This window comes from Anabas testudineus, chromosome 5 (genome assembly GCF_900324465.2).
Source record: "Anabas testudineus chromosome 5, fAnaTes1.2, whole genome shotgun sequence".
Lineage (NCBI taxonomy): Eukaryota > Metazoa > Chordata > Actinopteri > Anabantiformes > Anabantidae > Anabas > Anabas testudineus.
The window spans coordinates 24,272,156-24,297,291 of NC_046614.1; the positions used below are offsets into that span (position 1 = coordinate 24,272,156).

Consider the following 25,136-nt stretch of genomic DNA (forward strand, 5'->3'; position numbering starts at 1 on the left):
CATTGAAAACATTGAATACAACAATTATAAGGCAGGCAGCGTGCACAACGCAACACACAGGCGAACATGCTCACCTCATCTATCTGTTGTTTCACTGTTTCTATCTCATGTACATTGTTGAACTGCTGCAAAAGTTTTTTCAGAGAGTTCTGGTAACGTCTCATCCATTCATCTGTCACGTTCAGCTCAGAGGAATGCATCAACTCATTCCTGAACTGGATCACCTAGAAATACACAAACACACACGACCATTAGACTGGAAACAGAACTATAAAAAACTTTGGAACTTGGTGCCATCTTTAATTTCCTTTTTAATTCCTGTGTGTACACACAGCTCTGCAGACTCGTGTGCTTTTAGGGACACTGGGGCGACATTTCCCTTAATAAACTTATTAGTACTATGGAATAATAAAATATAATAAAATAATAATAATAATAAAAATCTGAGGTTTGGAGATGTGTCATGAATCTAATAAAGATTTTTTTAAAAACATTTCTCAAGAACAAATTCAAGAAAAAAAATAAATAATATTATTAATAAAGTAAAAGATGAACCTTAAGCTTTATTCATATGCACAAATCACAAGTGCAACATGGTGATATTAAGCAGACAGATGTATTCAGGGTCTCTCATACTACATTGTATATGTAGTATAAGCATCTGTCACCCGTGTACAGCTACAGCAATTACATTACCATAGCAAGAAAACTCATTTGTATGGTATCACAACTTCATAAAAACAAAAAATAACAAAGATTAAATGTTATGTCAGAAGTTGCTGCTCACATCTATTCTTCCACACATGAATCTATCAACTAGATTATAGAGTAGTGGATAAATCTAAGCAATTAATTAAAAAAAACATGAATTAACTGCAAACAATTAATAATTATTGAGATAAGCAGTTTAAATAATCAACAACAAGATATCCTCCGGCAGACCATGTAGCCTGAAAACATGGTCCACCAAAAGCATAGCTGTCTCCATGACGGTCGGCAGCTTGGGCAAACTGATCCACCACATTCATAGTAACATTGTTAACGCGTGAAGGGGGTGAACCAGTCACAAAATCCAGGGAAATAAGCGACCATGGTCGCAACAGAACAGGAAGAGGTCTCAACAAACATGCAGGTGCTTGGTGGGGAGTCTTATTACAGGCGCAGGTGTGACAGGAAGCCACATAGCGCTGGACACCCTCCTTGTGGGATGGCCACCAGAAACTTTGGGCTATCAGCACTGCAGTACGAAACACGCCAGGATGACAAGCAAGTTTAGAAGCATGCCCCCACCGAAGCACTTGCGGACGAAGGGAAGCAGGGACAAACAGACAACCCACGGGGGAACCATGGGGAACTGGATTAACATGAGTTGTTTCTTACCCTCTCTTCTAGGTCCCATCGCAGGGAATAGACATTGACTGGATTAACAATGTGGCAGTCACTGTTTTCTTCACATGAGTCTTGGTCCCCCTCCTCGAATTGACGAGTTAGCGTGTCCAGCTTTCCGTTTCGGGAACCGGGCTTAAAAGAGAGGACAAAGTCAAAACGAGCAAAGAACAATGCCCACCGAGACTGGCAAGCATTGAGTTTTCTGGCTGTCTCCAGTGCTCAAGTCTTACTCATGTACTCCAGGTTGCGGTGGTCGGTCCAAACTAGGAAGGGCTGGCTAGCCCCTTCCAACCAATAGAAGATCTAGCCCTAGAAGATCTCCACTCTTCTAGGGCTAATTTCACAGCCAGATGCTCTCGGTTGCCGACATCATAATTCTGCTTTGCATCAAAAAAGCGGCGGGAGAAAAAGGCACAACGGTGCACCTTATTGTCTGCTTCGGCTCTCTGGACAGGACCGCCCCAACCCCTGTGCTAGATGCGTCCACTTCCACAATGAATTGTCTCTTGGGGTCGTGGAGGTTGAGGATGGGCACAGAGGTGAACAAAGCCTTGAGACGAACGAAAGTGTCCTCAGCTGCCAGTGACCAAACAAACGATACCTTGGAAGAGGTGAGCGCATGAAGAGGAGCAGTAACCTTGCTATATCCACGGATGAAGCGGCGGTAGAAATTGGCGAAGCCGAGGAAGCGCTGGAGCTGTTTTTGGTCCCTATGGGTTCGGCAGGCTCATACTGACACTTTGGCGGGGTCCATGGATAGCTTTCCTGGTTCCAGAATTAACCCCAGGAACGAAGTCTTCTGGACATCTTCTGGAATTCACACTTCTCACCTTTAACAAAGAGCTGGTTTTCTAAAAGACGCAGCAGTACTGCTCGGACGTGCTGGACATGTGCTGGACACACCTGCAAAAGTTCAAATGCAGAGGAGATAAGTGGCAAAGGATACTTATTTTTGACAGTGATATTGTTTAGACCACGATAGTCTATGCAGGGGTGCAGGGACTTATACTTACTTACTTACCTTCTTATCAACAAAGACAAAGCCTGATCCAGCTGGCGACGATGAGGGTCTGTATGTGTCCATTACCTGTCTCTCTGGGTTCATCAAAGACGATGTTGACTGTGCGAACCAAAGAGTCATTAATGAAGCTCCCTTCTGAGTAAGAATCAATGAACACACGAGCGCTGGTGTTTAACGGACACCGTCTCACACGATGACCAGCTTCCCCACAGTAGAGGGAGAGACCTCCCACCCGTCGGCGCTGCTTCTCAGCTGCGGGGAGACGAGTCCAGCCCAGCTGCATCTGGTCTCCTGGGTCCACTGACAGAGGAGAAGGTGGTGTGGCCTTGTGTCTGTCGCTCCGCGACAGCGAGATCCCTAGAGGTGAACGAGGACGGGAGGACGTACAGGAAGTACAGGAAGTTAAGCTCGTCAGCGCCTCCCTGCTGACTGACAAGTGCTGGTGTTTTAACGGACACCGTCTCACACGATGACCAGCTTCCCCACAGTAGAGGCAGAGATCTCCCACCAGTCGGCGCTGCTTCTTAGCTGCGGGGAGACGAGTCCGGCCCAGCTGCATCTGGTCTCCTGGGTCCACTGACAGAGGAGAAGGTGGTGTGGCCTGGTGTCTGTCGCTCTGCGACAGCGAGATCGCTAGAGGTGAACGAGGACGGGAGGACGTACAAGAAATTAAGCTCGTCAGCGCCTCCCTGCTGACTGACGAGCGCTGGTGTTTTAAGGGACACCGTCTCACATGATGACCAGCTTCCCCACAGTAGAGGGAGAGACTTCCCACCAGTCGGCGCTGCTTCTCAGCTGCGGGGAGACGAGTCTGGCCAAGCTGCATCTGGTCTTCTGGGTCCACTGACAGAGGAGAAGGTGGTGTGGCCTGGTGTCTGTCGCTGTGCGACAGCGAGATCCTTAGAGGTGAACGAGGACGGGAGGACGTACAGGAAGTACAGGAAGTTAAGCTCGTCAGCGCCTCCCTGCTGACTGACGAGCGCTGATGTTTAACGGACACCGTCTCACACGATGACCAGCTTCCCCACAGTAGAGGCAGAGACCTCCCACCAGTGGGCGCTGCTTCTCAGCTGCGGGGAGACGGGTCTGACCCATCTGCATGTGGTGCCCTGGGTCCACTGACAGAGGAGGAGGAGGTGTGGCCTGGTGTCTGTCGCTCTGCGACAGCGAGATCCCTAGAGGTGAACGAGGACAGGAGGACGTACAGGAAATTAAGCTCGTCAGCGCCTCCCTGCTGACTGACGAGCTCTGGTGTTTTAACGGACACCGTCTCACACGATGACCAGCTTCCCCACAGTAGAGGCAGAGACCTCCCACCAGTCGGCGCTGCTTCTCAGCTGCGGGGAGACGAGTCTGACCCAGCTGCATCTGGTCCCCTGGGTCCACTAACAGAGGAGAAGGTGGTGTGGCCTGGTGTCTGTCGCTCTGCGACAGCGAGATCCCTAGAGGTGAACGAGGACAGGAGGACGTACGGGAAGTTAAGCTCGTCAGCGCCTCTCTGCTGACTGACGAGCTCTGGTGTTTTAATGGACACCGTCTAACACCATGACCAGCTTCCCCACAGTAGAGGCAGAGGCCTCCCACCAGTCGGCGCTGCTTCTCAGCTGTGGGGAGACGGGTCTGACCCAGCTGCATCTCTTCCCCTCGGTCCACTGACAGAGGAGAAGGTGGTGTGGCCTGGTGTCTGTCGCTCTGCGACAGCGAGATCCCTAGAGGTGAACGAGGACGGGAGGACATACGGGAAGTTAAGCTTGTCAGCGCCTCTCTGCTGACTGACGAGCTCTGGTGTTTTAACGGACACCGTCTCACACGATGACCAGCTTCCCCACAGCAGAGGCAGAGATCTCCCACCAGTCGGCGCTGCTTCTCAGCTGTGGGGAGACGGGTCTGACCCAGCTGCATCTCTTCCCCTGGGTCCACTAACAGAGGAGAAGGTGGTGTGGCCTGGTGTCTGTCGCTCTGCGACAGCGAGATCCCTAGAGGTGAACGAGGACAGGAGGACGTACGGGAAGTTAAGCTCATCAGCGCCTCCCTGCTGACTGACGAGCTCTGGTGTTTTAACGGACACCGTCTCACACGATGACCAGCTTCCCCACAGTAGAGGCAGAGATCTCCCACCAGTCGGCGCTGCTTCTTAGCTGCGGGGAGACGAGTCCGGCCCAGCTGCATCTGGTCTCCTGGGTCCACTGACAGAGGAGAAGGTGGTGTGGCCTGGTGTCTGTCGCTCTGCGACAGCGAGATCGCTAGAGGTGAACGAGGACGGGAGGACGTACAAGAAATTAAGCTCGTCAGCGCCTCCCTGCTGACTGACGAGCGCTGGTGTTTTAAGGGACACCGTCTCACATGATGACCAGCTTCCCCACAGTAGAGGGAGAGACTTCCCACCAGTCGGCGCTGCTTCTCAGCTGCGGGGAGACGAGTCCGGCCAAGCTGCATCTGGTCTCCTGGGTCCACTGACAGAGGAGGAGGAGGTGTGGCCTGGTGTCTGTCGCTCTGCGACAGCGAGATTCCTAGAGGTGAACGAGGACAGGAGGACGTACAGGAAATTAAGCTCGTCAGCGCCTCCCTGCTGACTGATGAGCTCTGGTGTTTTAACGGACACCGTCTCACACGATGACCAGCTTCCCCACAGTAGAGGCAGAGACCTCCCACCAGTCGGCGCTGCTTCTCAGCTGCGGGGAGACGAGTCTGACCCAGCTGCATCTGGTCCCCTGGGTCCACTAACAGAGGAGAAGGTGGTGTGGCCTGGTGTCTGTCGCTCTGCGACAGCGAGATCCCTAGAGGTGAACGAGGACAGGAGGACGTACGGGAAGTTAAGCTCGTCAGCGCCTCTCTAATGACTGACGAGCTCTGGTGTTTTAACGGACACCGTCTAACACCATGACCAGCTTCCCCACAGTAGAGGCAGAGACCTCCCACCAGTCGGCGCTGCTTCTCAGCTGTGGGGAGACGGGTCTGACCCAGCTGCATCTCTTCCCCTCGGTCCACTGACAGAGGAGAAGGTGGTGTGGCCTGGTGTCTGTCGCTCTGCGACAGCGAGATCCCTAGAGGTGAACGAGGACGGGAGGACGTACGGGAAGTTAAGCTCGTCAGCGCCTCTCTGCTGACTGATGAGCTCTGGTGTTTTAACGGACACCGTCTCACACGATGACCAGCTTCCCCACAGTAGAGGCAGAGATCTCCCACCAGTCGGCGCTGCTTCTCAGCTGTGGGGAGACGGGTCTGACCCAGCTGCATCTCTTCCCCTGGGTCCACTAACAGAGGAGAAGGTGGTGTGGCCTGGTGTCTGTCGCTCTGCGACAGCGAGATCCCTAGAGGTGAACGAGGACAGGAGGACGTACGGGAAGTTAAGCTTATCAGCGCCTCTCTAATGACTGACGAGCTCTGGTGTTTTAACGGACACCGTCTCACACGATGACCAGCTTCCCCACAGTAGAGGCAGAGACCTCCCACCAGTCGGCGCTGCTTCTCAGCTGCGGGGAGACGGGTCTGACCCAGCTGCATCTGGTCCCCTGGGTCCACTAACAGAGGAGAAGGTGGTGTGGCCTGGTGTCTGTCGCTCTGCGACAGCGAGATCTCTAGAGGTGAACGAGGACAGGAGGACGTACGGGAAGTTAAGCTCGTCAGCGCCTCCCTGCTGACTGACGTGCTCTGGTGTTTTAACGGACACCGTCTCACACGATGACCAGCTTCCCCACAGTAGAGGCAGAGACCTCCCACCAGTCGGCGCTGCTTCTCAGCTGCGGGGAGACAGGTCTGACCCAGCTGCATCTGGTCCCCTGGGTCCACTAACAGAGGAGAAGGTGGTGTGGCCTGGTGTCTGTCGCTCTGCGACAGCGAGATCTCTAGAGGTGAACGAGGACAGGAGGACGTACGGGAAGTTAAGCTCGTCAGCGCCTCCCTGCTGACTGACGTGCTCTGGTGTTTTAACGGACACCGTCTCACACGATGACCAGCTTCCCCACAGTAGAGGCAGAGACCTCCCACCAGTCGGCGCTGCTTCTCAGCTGCGGGGAGACAGGTCTGACCCAGCTGCATCTGGTCCCCTGGGTCAACTAACAGAGGAGAAGGAGGTGTGGCCTGGTGTCCGTCGCTCTGCGACAGTGAGATCCCTAGAGGTGAATCCCCCGATTGTTTAGACGTTTTTACATTAGTGCTGCTTCACTTCATAGTTTGTGTCCATGTCCTTTTTTTGTTCAGATGTTGATTTGAAAATATTGGTCTCTAATGTGGAGTTCTGGGGATTGGAGTCTGATTCTGATGCTAGTCAGAGTCCTCAGTCCTTCTTCCAGTGGGAGGCTGAGTTGCTACAACAGTGTCTACGTGAGTTACGTCACGGTGCTGCTGCTGATGACGATTTCAAAGACACAGGTATGAAGAATACACACATAACGCATAAACACATGCAAATGTTTTACAAAATGCATTAAAGGAGAGTTGTCAGATGAATCTTATACCCTCTGTTTCTTCTTTAGGACACTGAGCTGTTGAAAAGCCTCGTTTGTTTCCTTCAGGCAAGCGAAGATCTGCACAAGAGGTTTTCTGCAGATCTCCTGGAGAGAGGAGAATAAGATGATGATGAGATGAAAAAGAGAATGATGAATCTACTGTGCATGTTTTTTTTATTAGACACTAAATACTGTGTATTGGCAAACATCTGAATGTAAGTTGGAACATCAAAGACCAGAACAGTCTGGCTAAAACAGTCAGAGAACTATTTTTTTTGTCTATGTGCAAGTGAAACTTTGACGTGCAATGTTTAATTAGTAAACATTTTCTAAATAAAAATGTGTTTGAGAATATCTGTATAGTCTGTTGGTAGTTATTTCTACGGACACAACAAACATTGCTATTCTCTGTAGAAGCAAAACGTTTTTTTTCTGGCTAAAATGATGCTCAACTGATTGTTAAGTTGGTTTGTATTTTATAGCAGACAAGGTTTTTCTTCCTCAACCCTGTGAGAACCTAAGAGAAGCTTTAGCAGGAAGGAGGTGATAAGACTACAGGGAAGAGTTGAAGAGCTATTTTCCTGCTCTTCACAGGGATTTCAGGTCAGCTTCAGTAAACACTAAGTGGCCTATAATAAATCTAAAATTAGCTGAATTAAACCTTAATGATTTGGCTGATACCACTATAGAAAAGGAAATGATACAAAGAAGTGTCAGAAATTAGTACAGATGATAGTAGTAGTAGTCGCAGGCAACACAAACCACAGTTTATCTTCAATGTAATTTTCAAGAGATGAAATTCTAAGAAAAGTTTATCTGGTTTTTAATACAGGTCTTGACAGTTAATGTAAAATTCAGGTCAACCTAGCTCATTCAAGTCTATAACTTTGTACGTTCATGGAATTAATTCCTCCAGACAAACTGTCACTTGTAGCAGACCTGTTTAATTTGCTTGATAGCACAACAGAAAAATGACAAGTCAGCTTAAGTTAGTGTGTGCAAACAGAGGAAGCAGTCTCACTGATCTCTGAGGTCTAAGCGATGATGTTAATGATAGAGAATGGTAGAAAAAGTTACAGATAAGTTATAGATATAAATTTTCCATTGATGGTAAAACAACCACATCAGACACGAAGACCGAGTACGTGTGTTAGATAAAAGCAGCAACAGGAAATTGATGAAATAGACCAGGACATGTTCCAGACACAGAGTTTATTACACATAGCATATTAAAACATGTAGGCATTATTTAACACATAGTATCGAAACACAAATGGTAACTGGAGGCTTTCACAGCACATTCCCATATTAACATAAGTTCTGAAGCATATTTCTAGTAAAATGAATCTGAAAAACGAACAGTGAAGCTTTAAGTGAATTCTCTCTCCGCAGATCAGTGATTTATGTTGGCAAGACCCAGTATTTGAATATCTTACTGTAATTCCTAAAACCTGGGCTGGATGTATTCGTAAACAATCACATTAACAATGAAGGAATGAATGAACTTGACTATACATTTAGTACATTTTATAATTTCCTGATAGCACTGATCTTTGTTCATTGCTGCTTTGTCTTGTTGACTGTTGAGTAGAGAGGCTCTGCAGAGCTGGATGGTTGACGGACAGTAGAGTAGATTGGACTTGCTTTGTGCTTCACAGTATCATATTCACAGACGGAGGAGCTGGGTTTGAGGGCCGCTGCCTCACCACCAGCTTTGAAAGAGCTTTTTTGAAAGTTGATTGTAGAGTAACACAGCGAGTCCGACTGGTCTGTGGGAACGTTGACAGTGGCATAAAACGCTGTGGCTGCAGTTTCTGAGCCTGGTTTCTGGAGGCTCTCCTGCATCTCCTCATAGTCATAATCCTTTCAGAGAAGAATGAAAAGTACAGTTTGAACAACAAACAATAAGTATGTAATTTAGAAAGTGTTTCTTATGTCATTATTATACAAATAAGATGTGAAGGTTGTCTGAATGGAATCTAATGCTATTTAGAGCTGGCAACAGATATTTAAATATAATACTGATTATATAGTATCAAATATGATATATAATATATGGTTGGTGTTTATAATGCACCCAAACCTTTTAATCTGAACAGTAAGTGTAATTTATTCAGGTCACCACATACAGACAAACATAACACTAACCTCCCTGTTGTGTTGTGTGGCTGTTTCATTTTCTTCTGTTTGTTGAACAAAAAATTCCTGAAAGAAAGGTGAAGAAAGGCTTTTTTAGACATTTACATAGGACAGAGATGTACTTAAATACGGTTTTGTTACCAGTGTGTGTACCCATCTGCGGACTGGTAATTAATGTTCTTACTTTTGTAGATGAGGATCAAAATTAGCACGAGCAGCAACAGAAGTGCACACATGATCACAGTCATAATGGTGTGAGAGCGACCTGTGAGATAAACCAGAAAAGAAAAGAACCAGTCAACACACATGCTCATCATCAGAACTGTCTGTGTTGAGGAACCTTATAGAAAATGAATTGTAAGTGTTTTAAAATATGTGATGAGATCTTGTAACTTTCTCACCAGGAGGCTCATCAGTAGTTGACTGAGTTGATGTGGGTGGTGTTGGTGTTACTGAAAGCAGACAAAAGTACATTCAAACACCACATCTTAGTTAAGGATGAGAAGCTTTAAATCATATTTTGTAATAGAGAAAAATAAATATTCACAAATAACATTTAGGGGGCAGGGTTTTGCTGCCTGATATTTACTTCAGAACAGAAAGATATTGAGTGCTGTAAATTACTGAGCCCATGTAGACAAAAAAAAGCCTTTTAACAAAGTTTTAAGTTGAATTGAAATGAATTGAAATTAACTTTATTCTCAAGCTATTATGTTGAGATTAATGTAAAAATACAAGTATTTTAGGAAGGAATTTAAAATGTGAGCCTGTCATTTTAATGTGCCTCATAAGGCTTAACCACAGTCATTATCTGGATAGTATGAAGTTTTATTTTCAACATGAGCATGTCAAAGCTTCCTGTCTCAGCGACTCTCATGTCTAAGGGTAAACCACTTCTTCCTGAGGCAGATTTAGAAACAGAATTGTTTCTCCACCCACAGAGTCAACAGGTTTGTTTCTTATACTGCTAACAGTCATTTTGGAAAAAAAAAAAAAAAATTGCTGTATATTTAGTAGCTTAAGTAACTTCAGTCCAGCAGTAATCAAGAATTAAAGTATTTTAAGGATTCCAGGGATGCAAACTAAATTTACCCGACACTCAGAACAACCACACAGTAAAATAACTCACCTACAGTCATCGACAGTCTGTGGAAGAACGTGTTGCTGGTTCTGCTGTTGGTTCTTTCTGCTCCACACCAGTAAATCCCAGCGTCTTCTGCTGTTACTTCTGTCACTGTTACCGTGATATTTGTCTTTTCTGTGTTGTCTTTCATTGAAAACCTATTCGTGGTATAATTTGTGGTCGCTAGGCGTTGACATATAGACGGATCTTCTCCCTTACAGATGAATTTTGCAGTGTTAACATTCTCTGGATATTTACACCAGAATGAGAAATTCTGTCCAATAGTCGGGGATACTGTGCTACTGGTTATTCCTGTAGATTTAAAGAGACAATAAATAAAACATTGACAAAAAGAAGGTATATTAATGTCATCTAAAAATCATATTTCAGTCATGTATTAATAAATCAATAAACTCCAGAAGGTGCAGATATAATTTACTCACCTTTAACCCTAAGGTGTATTTTTCTCAGAGCTTTACTGTAATTTCCTTCCTTTGATTTGACTCCACACCAGTAGACACCAGCATCCTTTGAGGACACGTTACTGATGGACAGTATTAAACTACTGTTTGTGTTTGTGAGAGTGAATCTGTTTGACCAGTTTGACAACATTTCATCATAACCTGAACTATTGACTTTGCTGAAAAAGTAGAATCTGTTTTTCACGTGTTGTGCTGTGTTGTTACATGTGATCGTGGTTTTAGCTGCTTCGTAGGCAGTTTGATTAAATTCCTGGCACCTGTTGTCTGTCAAAGAGAAAATAAAATCCAAATTATTCAAATGTAATAATGCACAACTGTGCTACATGTTCAAAAGCATGTGATGGTGACTTCACCAGAAATATTAGTAGCAAAGTCAAATAAATAATAACAGTATGTTCTGTTTTTATTTGTTGTATTTGTAGGAATATTTTTATTTAATTAAGTGTTGTATGTGTTTTATTTCAGTATTTCAGTCTGAGAAGATGATCATGATTCTGATCATGATTCTAATGAGAAGAAATGTTAACATGGCACCAAGGTTCATATTGGAGGTAACATTTCTTTTAGGAATTAATCTGATGTTATTAATATGTTACTGTTTCTATTTTACATCTTAAATCTTAAAGTACTTGGATAAAGTAAAAACAGTTATAATTCTAAATAGATGAATACCGTGTCTCTTACTACCTTTCACTTCCAGATTCACTGTACAAGCTGTTCTGTTGTTAAATGTGATGTTGTAGCTCCCTGCATCCGTTTTTTTAAGTTGTCTGATAACAACTCTGACAGTTTTATTTGTTTATCATTGTACATTTGAAATCTGTCTTTTCTTTCCCACTCGTCCAAGGTTTCATCTTTGGAAGTAACTTGGATGCTTTGGCTTTGTCCATTTGTTTTAGGATATTTACACCTGAATTCAGTCCATCCTCCACACATCCCTTTAGTCCAGATGTGGTCTCACAGCCTACAAACAAACAAAATTATTTTTTACTTCAGATTAAATTAGCATTCTTTTTCTTGACTGTCTCTAATATCTATGCTCGGTTTAATTTTTCATGTTATAGCCTCTTACTCTTATAGTACTTTTGTTCAGGCTCTGGTCATATCTCGTGTACTACTTCAGTGTCTTACTGACGGTGTTACCAGCAGCACCATCAAATCTCCAGATGATCCAAAATGCAGCAGCACGTCTCATGTTTGATCAGTAAAAAGGACACTACTGTTCAGATCTCTGCACTGGCCTGTAGCTGCTGCATCAGGTTCAAAGTCCCGACCACTTGGGTGGCCAATCAGGCAAGTCAACAGCACCTGTCTACCTCAACTCCCTCATCCTGGTCTACAATCCCTCTCACTCACTGCACTCTGCCAGTGAACAACTTCTTGTGTTCACCTCAGAAGATCCCAGGCTAAACTTTTCAGCTCAGTGGTTCCACGATGGTGGAACGATCTACCCACCTCTGCACTCTCAGCTGCCTCACTATCAACTCTCAAAAATAGCTGAAAACAGAATTCTTCATAATCTTTCTGCACTTAAAAACTAAACTAAACTAACTAACTAAAAAATCTTGTATTTTTACCCCATTTAACTGAAGAAGCTCTTCCCAGAGTACTTTACTTCATAGTTTAGCTTAGATATTTATAACACTCCTCTTATTTTGTATATTTGAGACTCTATGTGAACCAGTTGTCATTGTTGGTTAGTGGTGTTATTATCAGTAAATAGTTGTACAGTTCATTGTTAGTGTTTCAGACTCGGCAAAATATAAAACTTGCACCTGCATGTATTGAAATGAGTATTTAACATTTATCATTAATATGTAACCGTCCCCTATATCAAATCTTTAATGTTGTTATGTTTTACCTGTCATCAGTGGGACGATGAAGAGAAGAAGAATCTTCATGTTGTTGATGCTGAAATCCTCAGTTGATTTACTTATAGTTGGTTTGTCAGCTTCTTCCTGTATTTGCTGGTCGATCTCTACGTGACTCTGTGTCCTCACAGCTGGCTTTTCTGGTTTTAAATTTAGGTGATCCACCCTTTTCTTATCTTCACTGACGCTAATCTGTTGCGTGTCACAGCATCAGGACAATTTTACATTATGTGTCTTAATCAGACGTTTGTCACAAGACACAGGATGATTATAAACTAGTCTAAGGTTGTTGTTATGAAAAGTGGTGGTCAGGAACTTGTCAGTGGTGCTGATGATGTTCTTTTAATTGATATTTACATTTTTCATCTTTCTGGTCTTTGAAGAGCCTCTTCGCTGCTGTTGGTTGGTTGTTGGAGTATTTGTGCAGTTTTCTTTGAAAAAGACTGATGTAGAAGTTTATCGTGTAACTTTACTGCAGTGTTTCCTTTTTCTATACTTTAATTTCTTCACCTGCAAAAAAAAAAACATTTTAAAAATCATCCTGATGTTTTGATCAATCTTCACTGCAGTAACTTCACTAGAGTTTCCATTAATGTAGTAAAACAATAACTGTACTATACCAGTGGCTACTTGGTGGTAAACAGAGATGAATATGTTGATGAAATGATTTACAATTGTTTTGTAGTTGTTGCTGTTAGTAAATTTATTTTCTAGTCCAGGAAAAGTGACCTCCTTATACTGCATGGAAATCTACAATATACAAGAACTGTCGCCTTATTACAGCCTTCAGTTTGTTGAATGTTCCACAAGGTGACGGGGAAGTTGTTGAATTGTCTTCCAGTAACTCCAGAGAACTGGAAAATGTATTTAAATGTTTCTATTTAGAGATAATATACATAATATAATATACATATAATCATAATGCGTATATGACATTTGTGACGATGTTTCAGAACTGATGAAGCCTTGTGGATGAGAGGTGTAACATGTTTATGAATTTAAGTCCAGTTGTCACTGAACTTCAATGAATGACTGAGACTCTCCACAGACAGAGTCAGCCAGTATATATCAGAGTTGCAGTGACCAGTAACATGTTGCATGAATCTTGTGTGTGGTTAAATTAGTAGGAAGTAGTTAGAGATGTTGATTATTGCTGATATTGTGCTGCAGTCACGTCACTGCAGCCTCTGAAGATAAAAGGGAAACGTGCAAAATGCAGGAAATGAAGAGCATAAATAGTAACTCACTGTAAACTGAGTCAGGCGGTTTTAGAAAGACACAGCTAATGATCATTTTAACAGAATAAGTACATTAAATGCCTTTAAAATGTGAGTCATCACAGAAAGCAGAACGTTTTCGTCTTCACTCACAGGATCAGGGGTTAAATTCTTGTACTGCTGATAGTTGATAGTGTCACAATTAATTGAAAAGGACGAGGTAGGGATGAATGGATATAGGATCTATTCATAGAAAAACAAGGAACCCGGGGGGATGGGTGTCAACGGACACAACAAAAACAGTCAAAAACATGAAGACAAAGTAAAAACATTAAACTACTAATGTGGCGTGGAACAAAATAACAAAAGAACCCAGAGTACAACAGAAAATCACTGCTCAGTGGAAAACAACTTACAGAAAACGGGCAACTAGAGTCCAAAGTACAGAAGATCCAGGGGGTAAGAGAAAAGGGCTGAGGAGCAGGGTTAGGGGCAGGGTTAGGAGCAGGGTTAGGAGCAGGGTTAGGAGCAGGGTTAGGAGCAGGGTTAGGAGCAGGGTTAGGAGCAGGGTTAGGGGCAGGGTTAGGGGCAGGGTTAGGAGCAGGGTTAGGAGCAGGGTTAGGAGCAGGGTTAGGGGCAGGGTTAGGAGCAGGGTTAGGAGCAGGGTTAGGAGCAGGGTTAGGGGCAGGGTTAGGAGCAGGGTTAGGGGCAGGGTTAGGGGCAGGGTTAGGAGCAGGGTTAGGAGCAGGGTTAGGGGCAGGGTTAGGGGCAGGGTTAGGAGCAGGGTTAGGAGCAGGGTTAGGAGCAGCAATATGCAATTAACTAGAGATGTCCCGTTTGACACGGACGCTTCAGTGCTTGTTTTACCTTCATGAAGCAGAGTGGTTCGGCACAATGTCCCGGGGCGTGTGCCAAATGCCACTGATAATGTGATTGATGACGTCTGAAGCGCCGAAAGCAGAGTTTGGTCGAACCAGGGTTCAGAGGTCACTCATCTGTTTGAACACTCTATTCTCTATAAAAGCAAAATGAATCCCAAAGGACGTTTTCCGACCAGTTCTGTTGCCCTGTCAGAATTGAATTCAATTCATTGCTCTTTACCATGGATTGACCATGAACCCCTCAGACAACAAACCAAACCTTCAATCCTTGTTATGCCGGTAATTATTTATTGTATGATGTTGATGGTGGGTGCAAATAGTCACATAACTGATTAGCTTAGTGGCCTTTGACTCCAAAGTTATGAGTTCGAATCATTCATCATTCATTTTCTTGATAAACTGAATTTTTTACAGTGTCAAGGAGGCAAAAACTTGATGCTGCGTCAGTGGATCTGATTGTAATGGATGTACAACCATTTTCCATTGTGGAAGATAAAGGTTTCAAGGTTCTGTGACCTTCTCACTTTATACTTGTTATTCACAATGTAACACTCACTTCTCACATAAATGATCACAAATTGTTTTGTTTTATGCTTTTTATTCTGTACATATTGAAGTATAACAAGGACGAGGAGGGTAGTTGAAGCAGATGTTATACTTGCAGTGCACCACTAGATGTCCCTGTTCTGTGTGGTTTCAAAGTCCCACAACTTTGGTTCATTTTCTGGCGCGATCAGATGAACCTTGTAGAAGCTTCATGAGGCTTCAGCTGCCATCCTTACAATTAACAACGGGGATCACAGGGAGAGAAGTGGCTGGTGGGTGGAGAGAAGAGGCAGAGGGAGAGGAAGAACTGGGGAAAACCCAAAGCCGGCCGGGTGCCAGGCCGAAACGGTGACAGAGTCAATAACCCCAAAGTTGTGTTGCCTGTACATGATGAATATTTTATAATATGAAATATAGGCTAGTGCAGCAATTACCATATATTTCTTTAGCTTTTTGGAATCTTTTAATTAACTTAAAAACTTAACTTAGGAACTGATCATGGATCAGTAATTGACTGTAGAAGATCATGTTGCTGGTTCTGTTGTTGGTGCTTTCTGCTCCCGTTTGTCCCAGTGTTGTTACTTCTGTCAGTGTTAAATTTGTCTGTTAGCATTCATAGAAAACCTTTTATTCTTGGAATATCATCTTACAGATCAATTTTGTATAGGTAGCATTTTTTACACTATAGTGAGAAATTCTGTCCAGTCGGGGATCTTGAGCTTTTAGTAGTCCTGTAGAAATATAAATAAAATATTGACAGAAAACTTATATCACTGCCTGTGATCTAGAAATCATATTTCCGTCAGGCCATATTGAATGACTAAAGTTCAGAGTCTGAAAATATAATTTACTCACTACTTTCAATCTTTATATTTTATAATATAAAATATATAATATTTTGTCACTTGATTTCACTCCACACCAGAAGACACCGGCATCCTTTCAGGACATCACTGATGGACAATCTGAAACTCTTGGTTTCTGAGAGTATCTCAGATCAGATTTGATAAAAATGAATCATAGCTGGAATCACTAGCTTTGCTGAAAAACTTTAATTTATCCTCCAAATGTTGTCTTTGGTTCTTACATGTGATTGTGGTTTTGGCTTTTGTGTAAGCAGTTTAAATTTATCACACCTATCTGTCAAAGAAAAGAGAAAATACAAATAATCTAAATTTAGTAAAAAGGAGGAAGCATATACAGTATTTGTTTTTTCATGCAGTGTTAATGATGTTGCTCACTGTCTAATCGTTTTACATGCATTATGCAAGACAGATTCACTGATTAGGTTGAGGGCAACCAGCTCCAGATATTTGCAGAAGAGGCCACACATGAAACAGGAACCACACGTAGAAAGTGTTTGTGTGCAAACTGCATACAAACATTATTATATTTGACAATATTTAACATTATATAACAATACAAACTGTGCTCTAGCTCCATGATAAAAAAGATGAATTTGTATTGTATGTAACAATAATTTATCATTAATATCATGTGAAATGTTTGACGTTTCACAGTCACACAACACAAAGTCTACAGTCATACTCCCTCACCGACAGCACAGATTGATTGATTTCCCGACCTGACTGTTTGTCATTGCTGCTGTGGCTGATTGACTGTTGAGTAGAGAGGCTGAGCAGAGCTGGATAGTTGACCGACAGTAGAGTAGGTTGGACTTACTGTGTACTTCACAGTAACATAGTCACAGATAGACGAGCTGGGTTTGGGGAGCAGGGCCTCAGCTTTGTCAGAGCTTTTTGGAAACTGTACAGTAGAATAACACAGCGAGTCTGACTGGTCTGTGGGAAAGTTGGCAGTGGCATAAATGGTTGTCGTTGCATTTCCTGAGTTTGTGTTCTGGAAATTCTCCTGGATCTCCTCATAGATGTAATCCTTCAAGGAAAGAATAACAAATACAATTTGAACAGTTAGCACGATACATACAGATTATATTTCTAGTGCATCTTCCTAATGTTTGTACTCATTAAACAACTGAGTATCCTGTTTTATCTTTTTTTTTTCAAACTCAGTCCATTGTATCTAGAAAATGTAGCAGAGAATAAATGATTTCGCCAGTTGGATTTTAGACATTATAATTCACCTAAATCTAAATCTAAACACTTAAAAACTAAATGTCACCTGTACATGTACACTAACCTCTCTGATTTGTGCTGCTGATCCATTTCTTGTATTTTTTGATTGTGAAATTCCTGAAAGAAAACCGAGGAAGAGGTCAAATAAACAACCAAAAGATATAAAGTGGATTAATTTGACCAGCTTTCATCAAATTAAGAAATATTTGCCTCTCTCATCAACTTAATTTACAACTAGTTCCTGTTGACCTTCAAGGTGTTGGTGACCTTTTCTATTTGGCTTTATGTAAAATGTTATAACCACCAGAAAAGAAATCTAATATTGTCACAGTCTGCTGTGATATTCACACAGCACTAAAGTGTATGTGACTGTGTTTCTGTGAGTTTAGTGTATTAAATGTTTATCTGCAAACAAGTCATTCATGTTCTTACGTTTGTAGAGAAGGATCGAAATTAGTACAAACAGCAGCAGCATCACAGCTACACAAGCACTCACAATAGTGACGACCAGAGAGTCACCTGCAAGATAAACACAAAGGATTCGAAATGCATCATTGTTTAAAACGGTTTATGTACATTTGTCAACCAAAGCTGTGGCAATTTACAGAAATTGTAAAAACTAGTGCTGAAAGAATTTATATATATATAGTTGTACAAATACAAATATGTGAAGCTCCTTATCGCTCTTAAATTGAATTACTTCTGACTTTTCTAAATTAGGGGAGAGGTGGTAAAGACCGAAGAGCTTCTTATTTATTGGGTGTAGGGTTTTTGTAGATAATTAATTTACTAGATTCTTTAGTAATCAAACTTTCTTACCAAGACCTGCAGAAGATGTATTTGACTGGGTTGATGTCGGTGGTGTTGGTGTAACTGAAAGGCAAAATGTTGATTAAAGACGCAGAGAAATGAACTGGTTCTGCAGCAGGATAGAAATCTTTGCTTTTGTTGCTTTTTCTTTCACCTTTTCCAAAAATACTTTTAAAAATTGTTTTACTTGTTACATAAAACATTGACTATATATTAATGAAGTGAATAGTTTCTTATTTATTGGGTGTAGGGTTTTTGTAGATAATTAATTTACTAGATTCTTTAGTAATCAAACTCTCTTACCAAGACCTGCAGAAGATGTAGTTGACTGGGTTGATGTGGGTGGTGTTGGGGTCACTGAAAGGTGAAATGTTGATTAAAGATGCAGAGAAATGAACTAGTTCTGCAGCAGGATAGAAATCTTTGCTTTCTTAGCTTTTTACTCCACTTCTTCCAAAAATACTTAATTTTTTTACTCGTTACATAAAACACTGACTAAATGTCAGTAAATATTTTATAATTAATATATAAAAAAATAATTTAAAAAAGGATCAGATACCATGAATAAAACAACAAACTCACCCACAGTCATCAGGAATCTGTTGCAAAACAAGTTGCTGTGTCTGTTGTCGGTGCTTTTTGCTCCACACCAATATGTCCCGGCATCGTCTGCTCTTACATCTCTCAGTGTAATGGTAATATTTGTATTCTTCTGTTCATCCTTAATGGAGAACCTTCCATTATTGATGGAATTTGTTGTCACTACAGTTTGACATATAGATGGATCTTCTCCTTTACAGATGAATATTGTAGTGGAAGCAGCATTTATACATTTTTTATAGTTACACCAGTATGAGAAACTCTGTCCAGTAGTTACCGATCTTGTGAATTTTATAATATCTGTTGAAGACAAAGACATGAAAGCACCAAAGAAGTCTTTATTAGTGATTCCCATCTAAAAATACTAGTGGGCAAGTTTTCAGTAAAAAAACCTCAGAAGCTACACTTGTGTTTTACTCACCTGTAACATTTAGCTGTATTTTTCTTAAAGCTGTGTAATTGTTTTCTTTTAATTTCACTCCACACCAGTAGACTCCAGCATCATGTGAGGACACGTTACTGATGGAGATGTTGAAGCCACTGCTGGTGTTAATGAGAGTGAACGTCTCATTTGACTTCTGAGACAATTTAGTTGATAAAATATCTTCACAGCAACAATTGTTCTGCTTGCAGAAAAACCCTCCACTGTGTATGTTTCCTGGATAATCACATGTGATGGTGGTTTTAGAATATCTGTATGCAGCTTGATGAAACGCGTCGGGGCAGGTATCAACCACTGAAAACAAAACAGGAAAGTAAAACAAGCAAAATGTTTTAGTATAATCTCTGTTAATATACGATGGTGATAATAATAACTCATGATAATAAACTCAAACAACATGAAATACAACATTCATGTGGGACACAAAGGGTATATTGTTGTGTTCATCTCCTTAATTGCAATTTGATCTTCACGGTTAATCAAAAGTTAAATATTAATTTGGTTACATTATATTTTATCACCTCTATTTTTACGTTTATTTACATGAATATAAATGGATTATAGAAAAAATGTCTTTTTACCAAAATCCAGTTGTGGTTTCTTTGAGTTAGATCCTTGGAAATTTTTACATAGGTTCTTCTGACTGCCTTCACATTTATTGAGGTTATTTTTTTTTTTATTATTCTGTGGAGAAGATCTGCCGTAGTTTCCCTGATATTTGTCTTTGCCTTTGAGAGGTAGATTTTGTCTGCAATGAACTTTGTCATAAGTGCAGTCGAATTCAGCCCATCCTTCTTTGCATGCACTTGTTTTAGACGAGACCTCACAACCTGTAGATCACAGAGAAATGTTCACATAATGTCACTCTGTCATTTTACCTTTCCATACAGTCTTTTGGTTACAGAGAGAAGTGTTGTGTTGAAGCCTGTTTCTAGACCAACCTGCAGAAATCACACACGTTTCACTTGGTTTCTTTCATCTGTTTAAATAATTGAATTCACGTTACTTACATGTTACTGACAAGTGATCTGAGCTGCTATTTGACATTTTAGTTGTATAAATTTATGCCTTCGTTTGACTTAGTGTGCAACTACGTAGAAATTTGAACCTCATCAGCACACCTTCAACAGCAGAGTAAACAGGCACAGGAGTGATTTTAACCATGAGTAAATATTTTTTTATCGTGAGTTAATTTTAATAATTAGAAAGGCAGCAGCTGTAAACTGAACAATGCAGAGGTTTTCAGTGATTCTGTTTTCTCCATGACTTCTCTAAATCTGCTGTAAGTGATTATAATGATTTTTGGAATCACAGAAATCTAAGATCATACAGATATGGGATTAATAATCACACATTTACATAGGTTAGCAGGTATTTTTTTTATACACAGAAATTAAATGTACAGTTTTGTCACTAATTATTCAGCTAGAACATTTATATAGGTGTAGTTCAGGGTACCGTGTCCACTGTTACTTGCAACAGTTTTATCATTGTTGGTACTTTATGAATGATCTGTATGTATTCCAATTAATATTAAAAATAGTAGACACATTTTTATCCTGTTTTAGTTTGTCAACCGTTGTGGCTGTAACAGTGGAAAAATAAAATATATATATAAAGAGCAGTAACTGATACTAGACTGAGTTTACTGAATTTCCTATCTTTAACAAATCTCTAATATCTGTATTAGGTTACTTGACATTTGACATTTTTACCTGTCAATAGCAAGAGGACGAGTAGAAGAGAAAACTTAATTTTGTTCACTTTAGAAGTCGATTTTATCAGTGAGCAGTGGAAAAACACAGTTCCTCTTTTAACACTTTTAGGTGGTGTGCAGCTGTTTCCTGCATTACACTTTATTTTCTCGTTTCACTATGACTGTTTATGTACAGTATATTCACAACCTTCTTCAGTTAACTGAGCACTTGTGTACTGCAACTGACCTGCACTGTGGAGAGTCCAGAACTAGTGAGTCAGTGAAGTACACACAGAACTACTAGGAAGACAGGAGGCAGCCAGGGAGAGATGGTTACTGACCAGAAAGTCAGGATGTACAGTAAACAGACTGTTTACTGCTAATGTTCACTTTGCATATAAGTGACATTCATGTTCTTTTGTTGCAAACTAATTGATTTTGTTCACTGAAAAATTAGTGTGGTCAATGAACGGTGCTCTTCTAGTGTGTTCATGCACAACACAGGTTTCTAGACATGTCAAGCAGATGTTTTTAATACATCACTGTACAAATGGGAACATTTCTTTATTTGTGGTGGTGGAGCTAACTGGACAGTGAAAATGCAAAATTCATACAGACAAATTTTAATTTAACGCTAGAACTGCTTACATTTTATCATGTGGACTCAAAAGATAAGAGATACATTTGTACATTGCTCAATGAACGACCAAAACATTGTTAATGTAGATTTAAAAATGTTACTGAGTTGTTTGGCGTTCATATAAGCTTTATCAGATTCAAAGCATCAGCTCTGATGATGCATTAGACGCAGCCGGAAATCGGTGACATAAAACATGCTGGACGAAAATAATTAAATAGCAGGATATACAGTAATAGTATTTAGTATAACAGTCGTCTGCAGAAATGTATTCTGAAGATATGATGAAGGCAGTAAGGTTACAGACAATGTGACGACCTCCAAAACTACTCTTCAAGTAAAGAAATATAGAAATAGCAGTAATGGATACCACACCAAAGGGCTGACTGAGTTTTTTGTTTGTTTGTTTTTTTTATCTCACCTCTAACTCTCTGCTTCTCCAATAAATCTCTAATATTTTTAATAAGGTAGTAGACATGTTTTTTTACCTGTTAACAGTGAGAGGATGAGTAGAAGAGAGCCCTTCATTTTGTTCTTCTTAGATGCTGAGTTCCTCAGTGAGAAACTGAAAAACCCAGTTCCTCTTTTTAATTACTGACTGAGCTTCTGTTTCCTGCCATATTCTGAACATTTTCCTGTTCTACTACAACAAAGTTGATTTACTGTGCACATTATTTAACCACCATTAGCAGTTCTGCAACGTTTTTGTTCATTCTGTTGCTTAATAGTTTAAATAGATAAAATTTATATAACTTGATAAGATAAGACAAACTCTATTTATCACCAAAGGGAAATTCAGGCAGTCTTAAAGATATAAAAATATATTATTTATTTACTAAAAATAGTAAATAAAATGAATTTTTATTGAAAAACAAATGGACAAATGATTTACAGCCTCATTTAACCTCACTATTAATGCAGGGTGGAAGCTCAGTGGTAATAGATGAGAACCTCATAATAGACTGTTGAGGAGATTTTTAAGATAAAATATTCTCATGTTGTGTTAAAATAAAAACGATAGAAGCAAATCAAAGCATAATAGAAAACTTAAACACAGTGATAACATGTATTATCATTTTGCGACTCATAAACGAAGAGGGAGGCAACAAAAGGTTTTGACAGGATAACTACTTTACTACTTTACAACAGATAAAATCAAACTGCTAGCATATTTTGCATTTTCCTCAGAGTTCCAGTTTGTATTTGTCTACATGAGTATATTTTATTGTCTATAAAACAATTTAAAGGTATTTTTTAAATACCAAAAAGGAAACGAGTGGTACAATGTCTACTGTATTTATTTAAACACGCCTTTAGCTAAACTCTAAATCAGTAGTTCTGGATTTCAGTGAATCTTGTTCAGTTCAATTATTCAGTGCAGACTACACAGTCTGACCTGTAGATGTCAGGATGCCTCCCGGCTACTTGTTGAGGTGTCGTTGGATAAGACAGAAACCCTGTAGTCATCCTGATATGTACAGTCTGTCAGCTGTCCAACCAATTTACTAGATAACAAAGAATGTTGTTATTATTATTATTATTATTATTATTATTATTATTATTAATGCCATTCTAGGTGATACCACTTTAGCGGAACAGTAAATCAAAGCACTAACCCTCTTTGTGGATGACCTCTATGAGCTTAGCCTGTCAATGTTTTTACCTTTTAAAACACAATAAATATTAAAATAAATCTAACCTAAATTAATTACTCGGCTGTATTTGTTAACAATTCACATAAATATATATATATATATATATATAAGACCCTCACACCAGAAGAGACACAGAATTACTAATAATGGGGCCACATTGATCCATGTTCACCTTTTGTGGTAATTTTGAGTCTTCTCTGAAATATTTGACTTTTTGAATAATAGATATTAACACACTTCATACAGAGGCTCTGGTGTTGGGTCTTTGGACCTGTGCCCAGTAGGGCTGTTCAGTAATCTATTTATTCTTGTACTTTACTTCAAACTGTGCAAAATGTTTCAGAGGTTTTCTCAAATTATACATAAAAGGCTTCAAATCCTGTTTTCAGACCTTTTGAGGCAGGTTGACGGTATAATAGAGAGGGTTTTCACTAAATACAGATGAGTTATTTACAGTAGAGTACGTGGAGTGTTGTTCGTGTTCCCCCACCGTACAATATATGTTATTAGCGGTGACTGTGGAGTCATCGATGATGTCAGAGGGGTTTGTGGGAAAGTTTGCAGTGGCATAAACCATTTTCATAGCAGTTCTTGAGTCTGACTTGTGGGGGCGCTCTTGGATCTCTTCATAGTAATGATCCTGTCAGAATGAGGAACACAGAATAAATAGTTAATATCCAGTAGCAACAGTGAGAATTAAATCATGCTGACGTTCTTAAATAACAATTTGACATAATCATTGATCTTAATATATAATCATAATCATAAATATATTTTCTGTCTCAGCCCGAAGGAGCAATGTGGGCCCGTCTTCATATAGGCCCACAACCTCCAGGTAGGACCATAGGGGGCTGGTGCATTGTGGATTTGGGTGGCAGTCGAGGCAGGGGGCCTCAGTGACCCAATCCTTGGACAATGAACCCCAGGGAAGTCTGAAAATGTCTGTCAACTGGCCTAGAAACGCATCTGTGTTCCCCCAGAAGAGCTGGAGGAGTTGTCTGGGGAGAGGGAAGTCTGGGTATCGCTATACTTTTGTAGAAGAAGTTACACCTGCATGATTTGTTGTAAAAAGCACATTACAGTTATAATAGTCCCAATATAATGGTCCCTGTCTTCACTCCGTGTTTCTAAGTTTTAATATAATGTTAGTGATAAATGCTATATTATATTGAATATATATTCAATATAATATAGCATTTATCACTGCACACTGGAAACACTCTCCACTGCCTAAACAGAGAGTGGTCAACTCTTTATCATGAGCGTAGAATACTAGAATAATTGAAATAACATTAATTGTGCAGCACTGCTATCCTACTTATATCTTAATGTAAGAGATGCTGCAGACTCCTCTTGTAATCCAGACTCTTTAAACACTACTGGCAGCAGTGCTGAGGTACTGTACTTCTAATTAGATAATGTCTAATACCTGAAGGGCTGTTCAGAGTGTGGCTCAGTGTAGCAGACAGAAAGACAACATGGAGGACACAGTGGAGAAGAGTGGATTGATTTTGGATCTCATGCTACTGCTAACTTGACCATATTGTGATGGAGATGCAGGATATCGAATCAGGCAGAAAAGCTGTTCAGACCCTGATTTTTCACCAGGTGTTTTTGTTGCAGCCCTACACCACAACTTTTATTAAAGAAAGATGACGAAACAAACATAGTACAGATAATTAACTAATACATACACTAACCTCTTTGTTGGTTTGTGATTCTTTACTTATTTGGCTTTTTATTCCTGAGAAAAAATAAACAAAATGTAAGAAATAAAAAAAAAAAAGTTCCAGTTGTAAAAATGTGTTTCACTGTAAAAAAGAATAAAAAACTCTTACTCTTGTAAACCACAACCAAAATGATCAAAAACACCAGCAGAGCTACAAAGACGACTGTGACTGTGATATAAGATCTACCTGCAAGACAAAACCACCCAAGAACAAAGATCTTTAATTCAACCACCATCAGTTTTTGTTTTCCAGTAATGTAAACTTAATCTTCCTCGTTCTGTGATAAGTTTTACAAGATAAAAGCAGTTTTGTTGACTGAAGGATCAGGAGCTGTAATCGAGGCTGTTGTTGTG

General features: G+C 40.7%; 2 protein-coding genes across 3 annotated transcripts; both read right to left on the reverse strand.

Annotated features, from left to right (window-relative positions):
- Window positions 1-77: 77 nt before the first annotated feature.
- Window positions 78-6,537, reverse strand: LOC113155357. The gene is made up of 2 exons (XM_026350039.1): window positions 1,381-6,537; window positions 78-224 (listed from the first exon to the last, which is right to left on the reverse strand). Exon 1 carries the CDS (start codon window positions 6,446-6,448, stop codon window positions 3,365-3,367), a length of 3,084 nt encoding a protein of 1,027 aa, XP_026205824.1. The 5' UTR covers window positions 6,449-6,537; the 3' UTR covers window positions 78-224; window positions 1,381-3,364.
- Window positions 6,538-16,520: 9,983 nt separating this feature from the next.
- On the reverse strand, window positions 16,521-22,062 carry LOC113155358. 2 transcript variants are annotated; one of them, XM_026350041.1, is made up of 9 exons: window positions 21,887-22,062; window positions 19,647-19,895; window positions 19,045-19,359; window positions 18,606-18,923; window positions 18,327-18,380; window positions 18,033-18,086; window positions 17,646-17,732; window positions 17,278-17,330; window positions 16,521-17,013 (listed from the first exon to the last, which is right to left on the reverse strand). In XM_026350041.1, exons 1-9 carry the CDS (start codon window positions 21,924-21,926, stop codon window positions 16,714-16,716), a joined length of 1,470 nt encoding a protein of 489 aa, XP_026205826.1. In that variant the 5' UTR covers window positions 21,927-22,062; the 3' UTR covers window positions 16,521-16,713. The 2 variants fall into 2 exon arrangements, with proteins under 2 accessions (XP_026205826.1, XP_026205827.1); XM_026350042.1 differs by lacking the exon at window positions 18,033-18,086.
- Between the last annotated feature and the right edge of the window lie 3,074 nt (window positions 22,063-25,136).

Coding starts and splice junctions, on each gene's coding strand:
- LOC113155357 (XM_026350039.1), bottom strand. CDS start 6,448: ATGCAGCTGGGTCAGACCTGTCTCCCCGCAGCTGAGAAGCAGCGCCGA.
- LOC113155358 (XM_026350041.1), bottom strand. CDS start 21,926: ATGAAGGGCTCTCTTCTACTCATCCTCTCACTGTTAACAG. Junction 19,360..19,646: donor GAAACCACAACTGGATTTTG/GTAAAAAGACAT, acceptor TTTTGTTTTCAG/TGGTTGATACCTGCCCCGAC. Junction 18,087..18,326: donor TACATCTTCTGCAGGTCTTG/GTAAGAGAGTTT, acceptor TTTGCCTTTCAG/TTACACCAACACCACCGACA.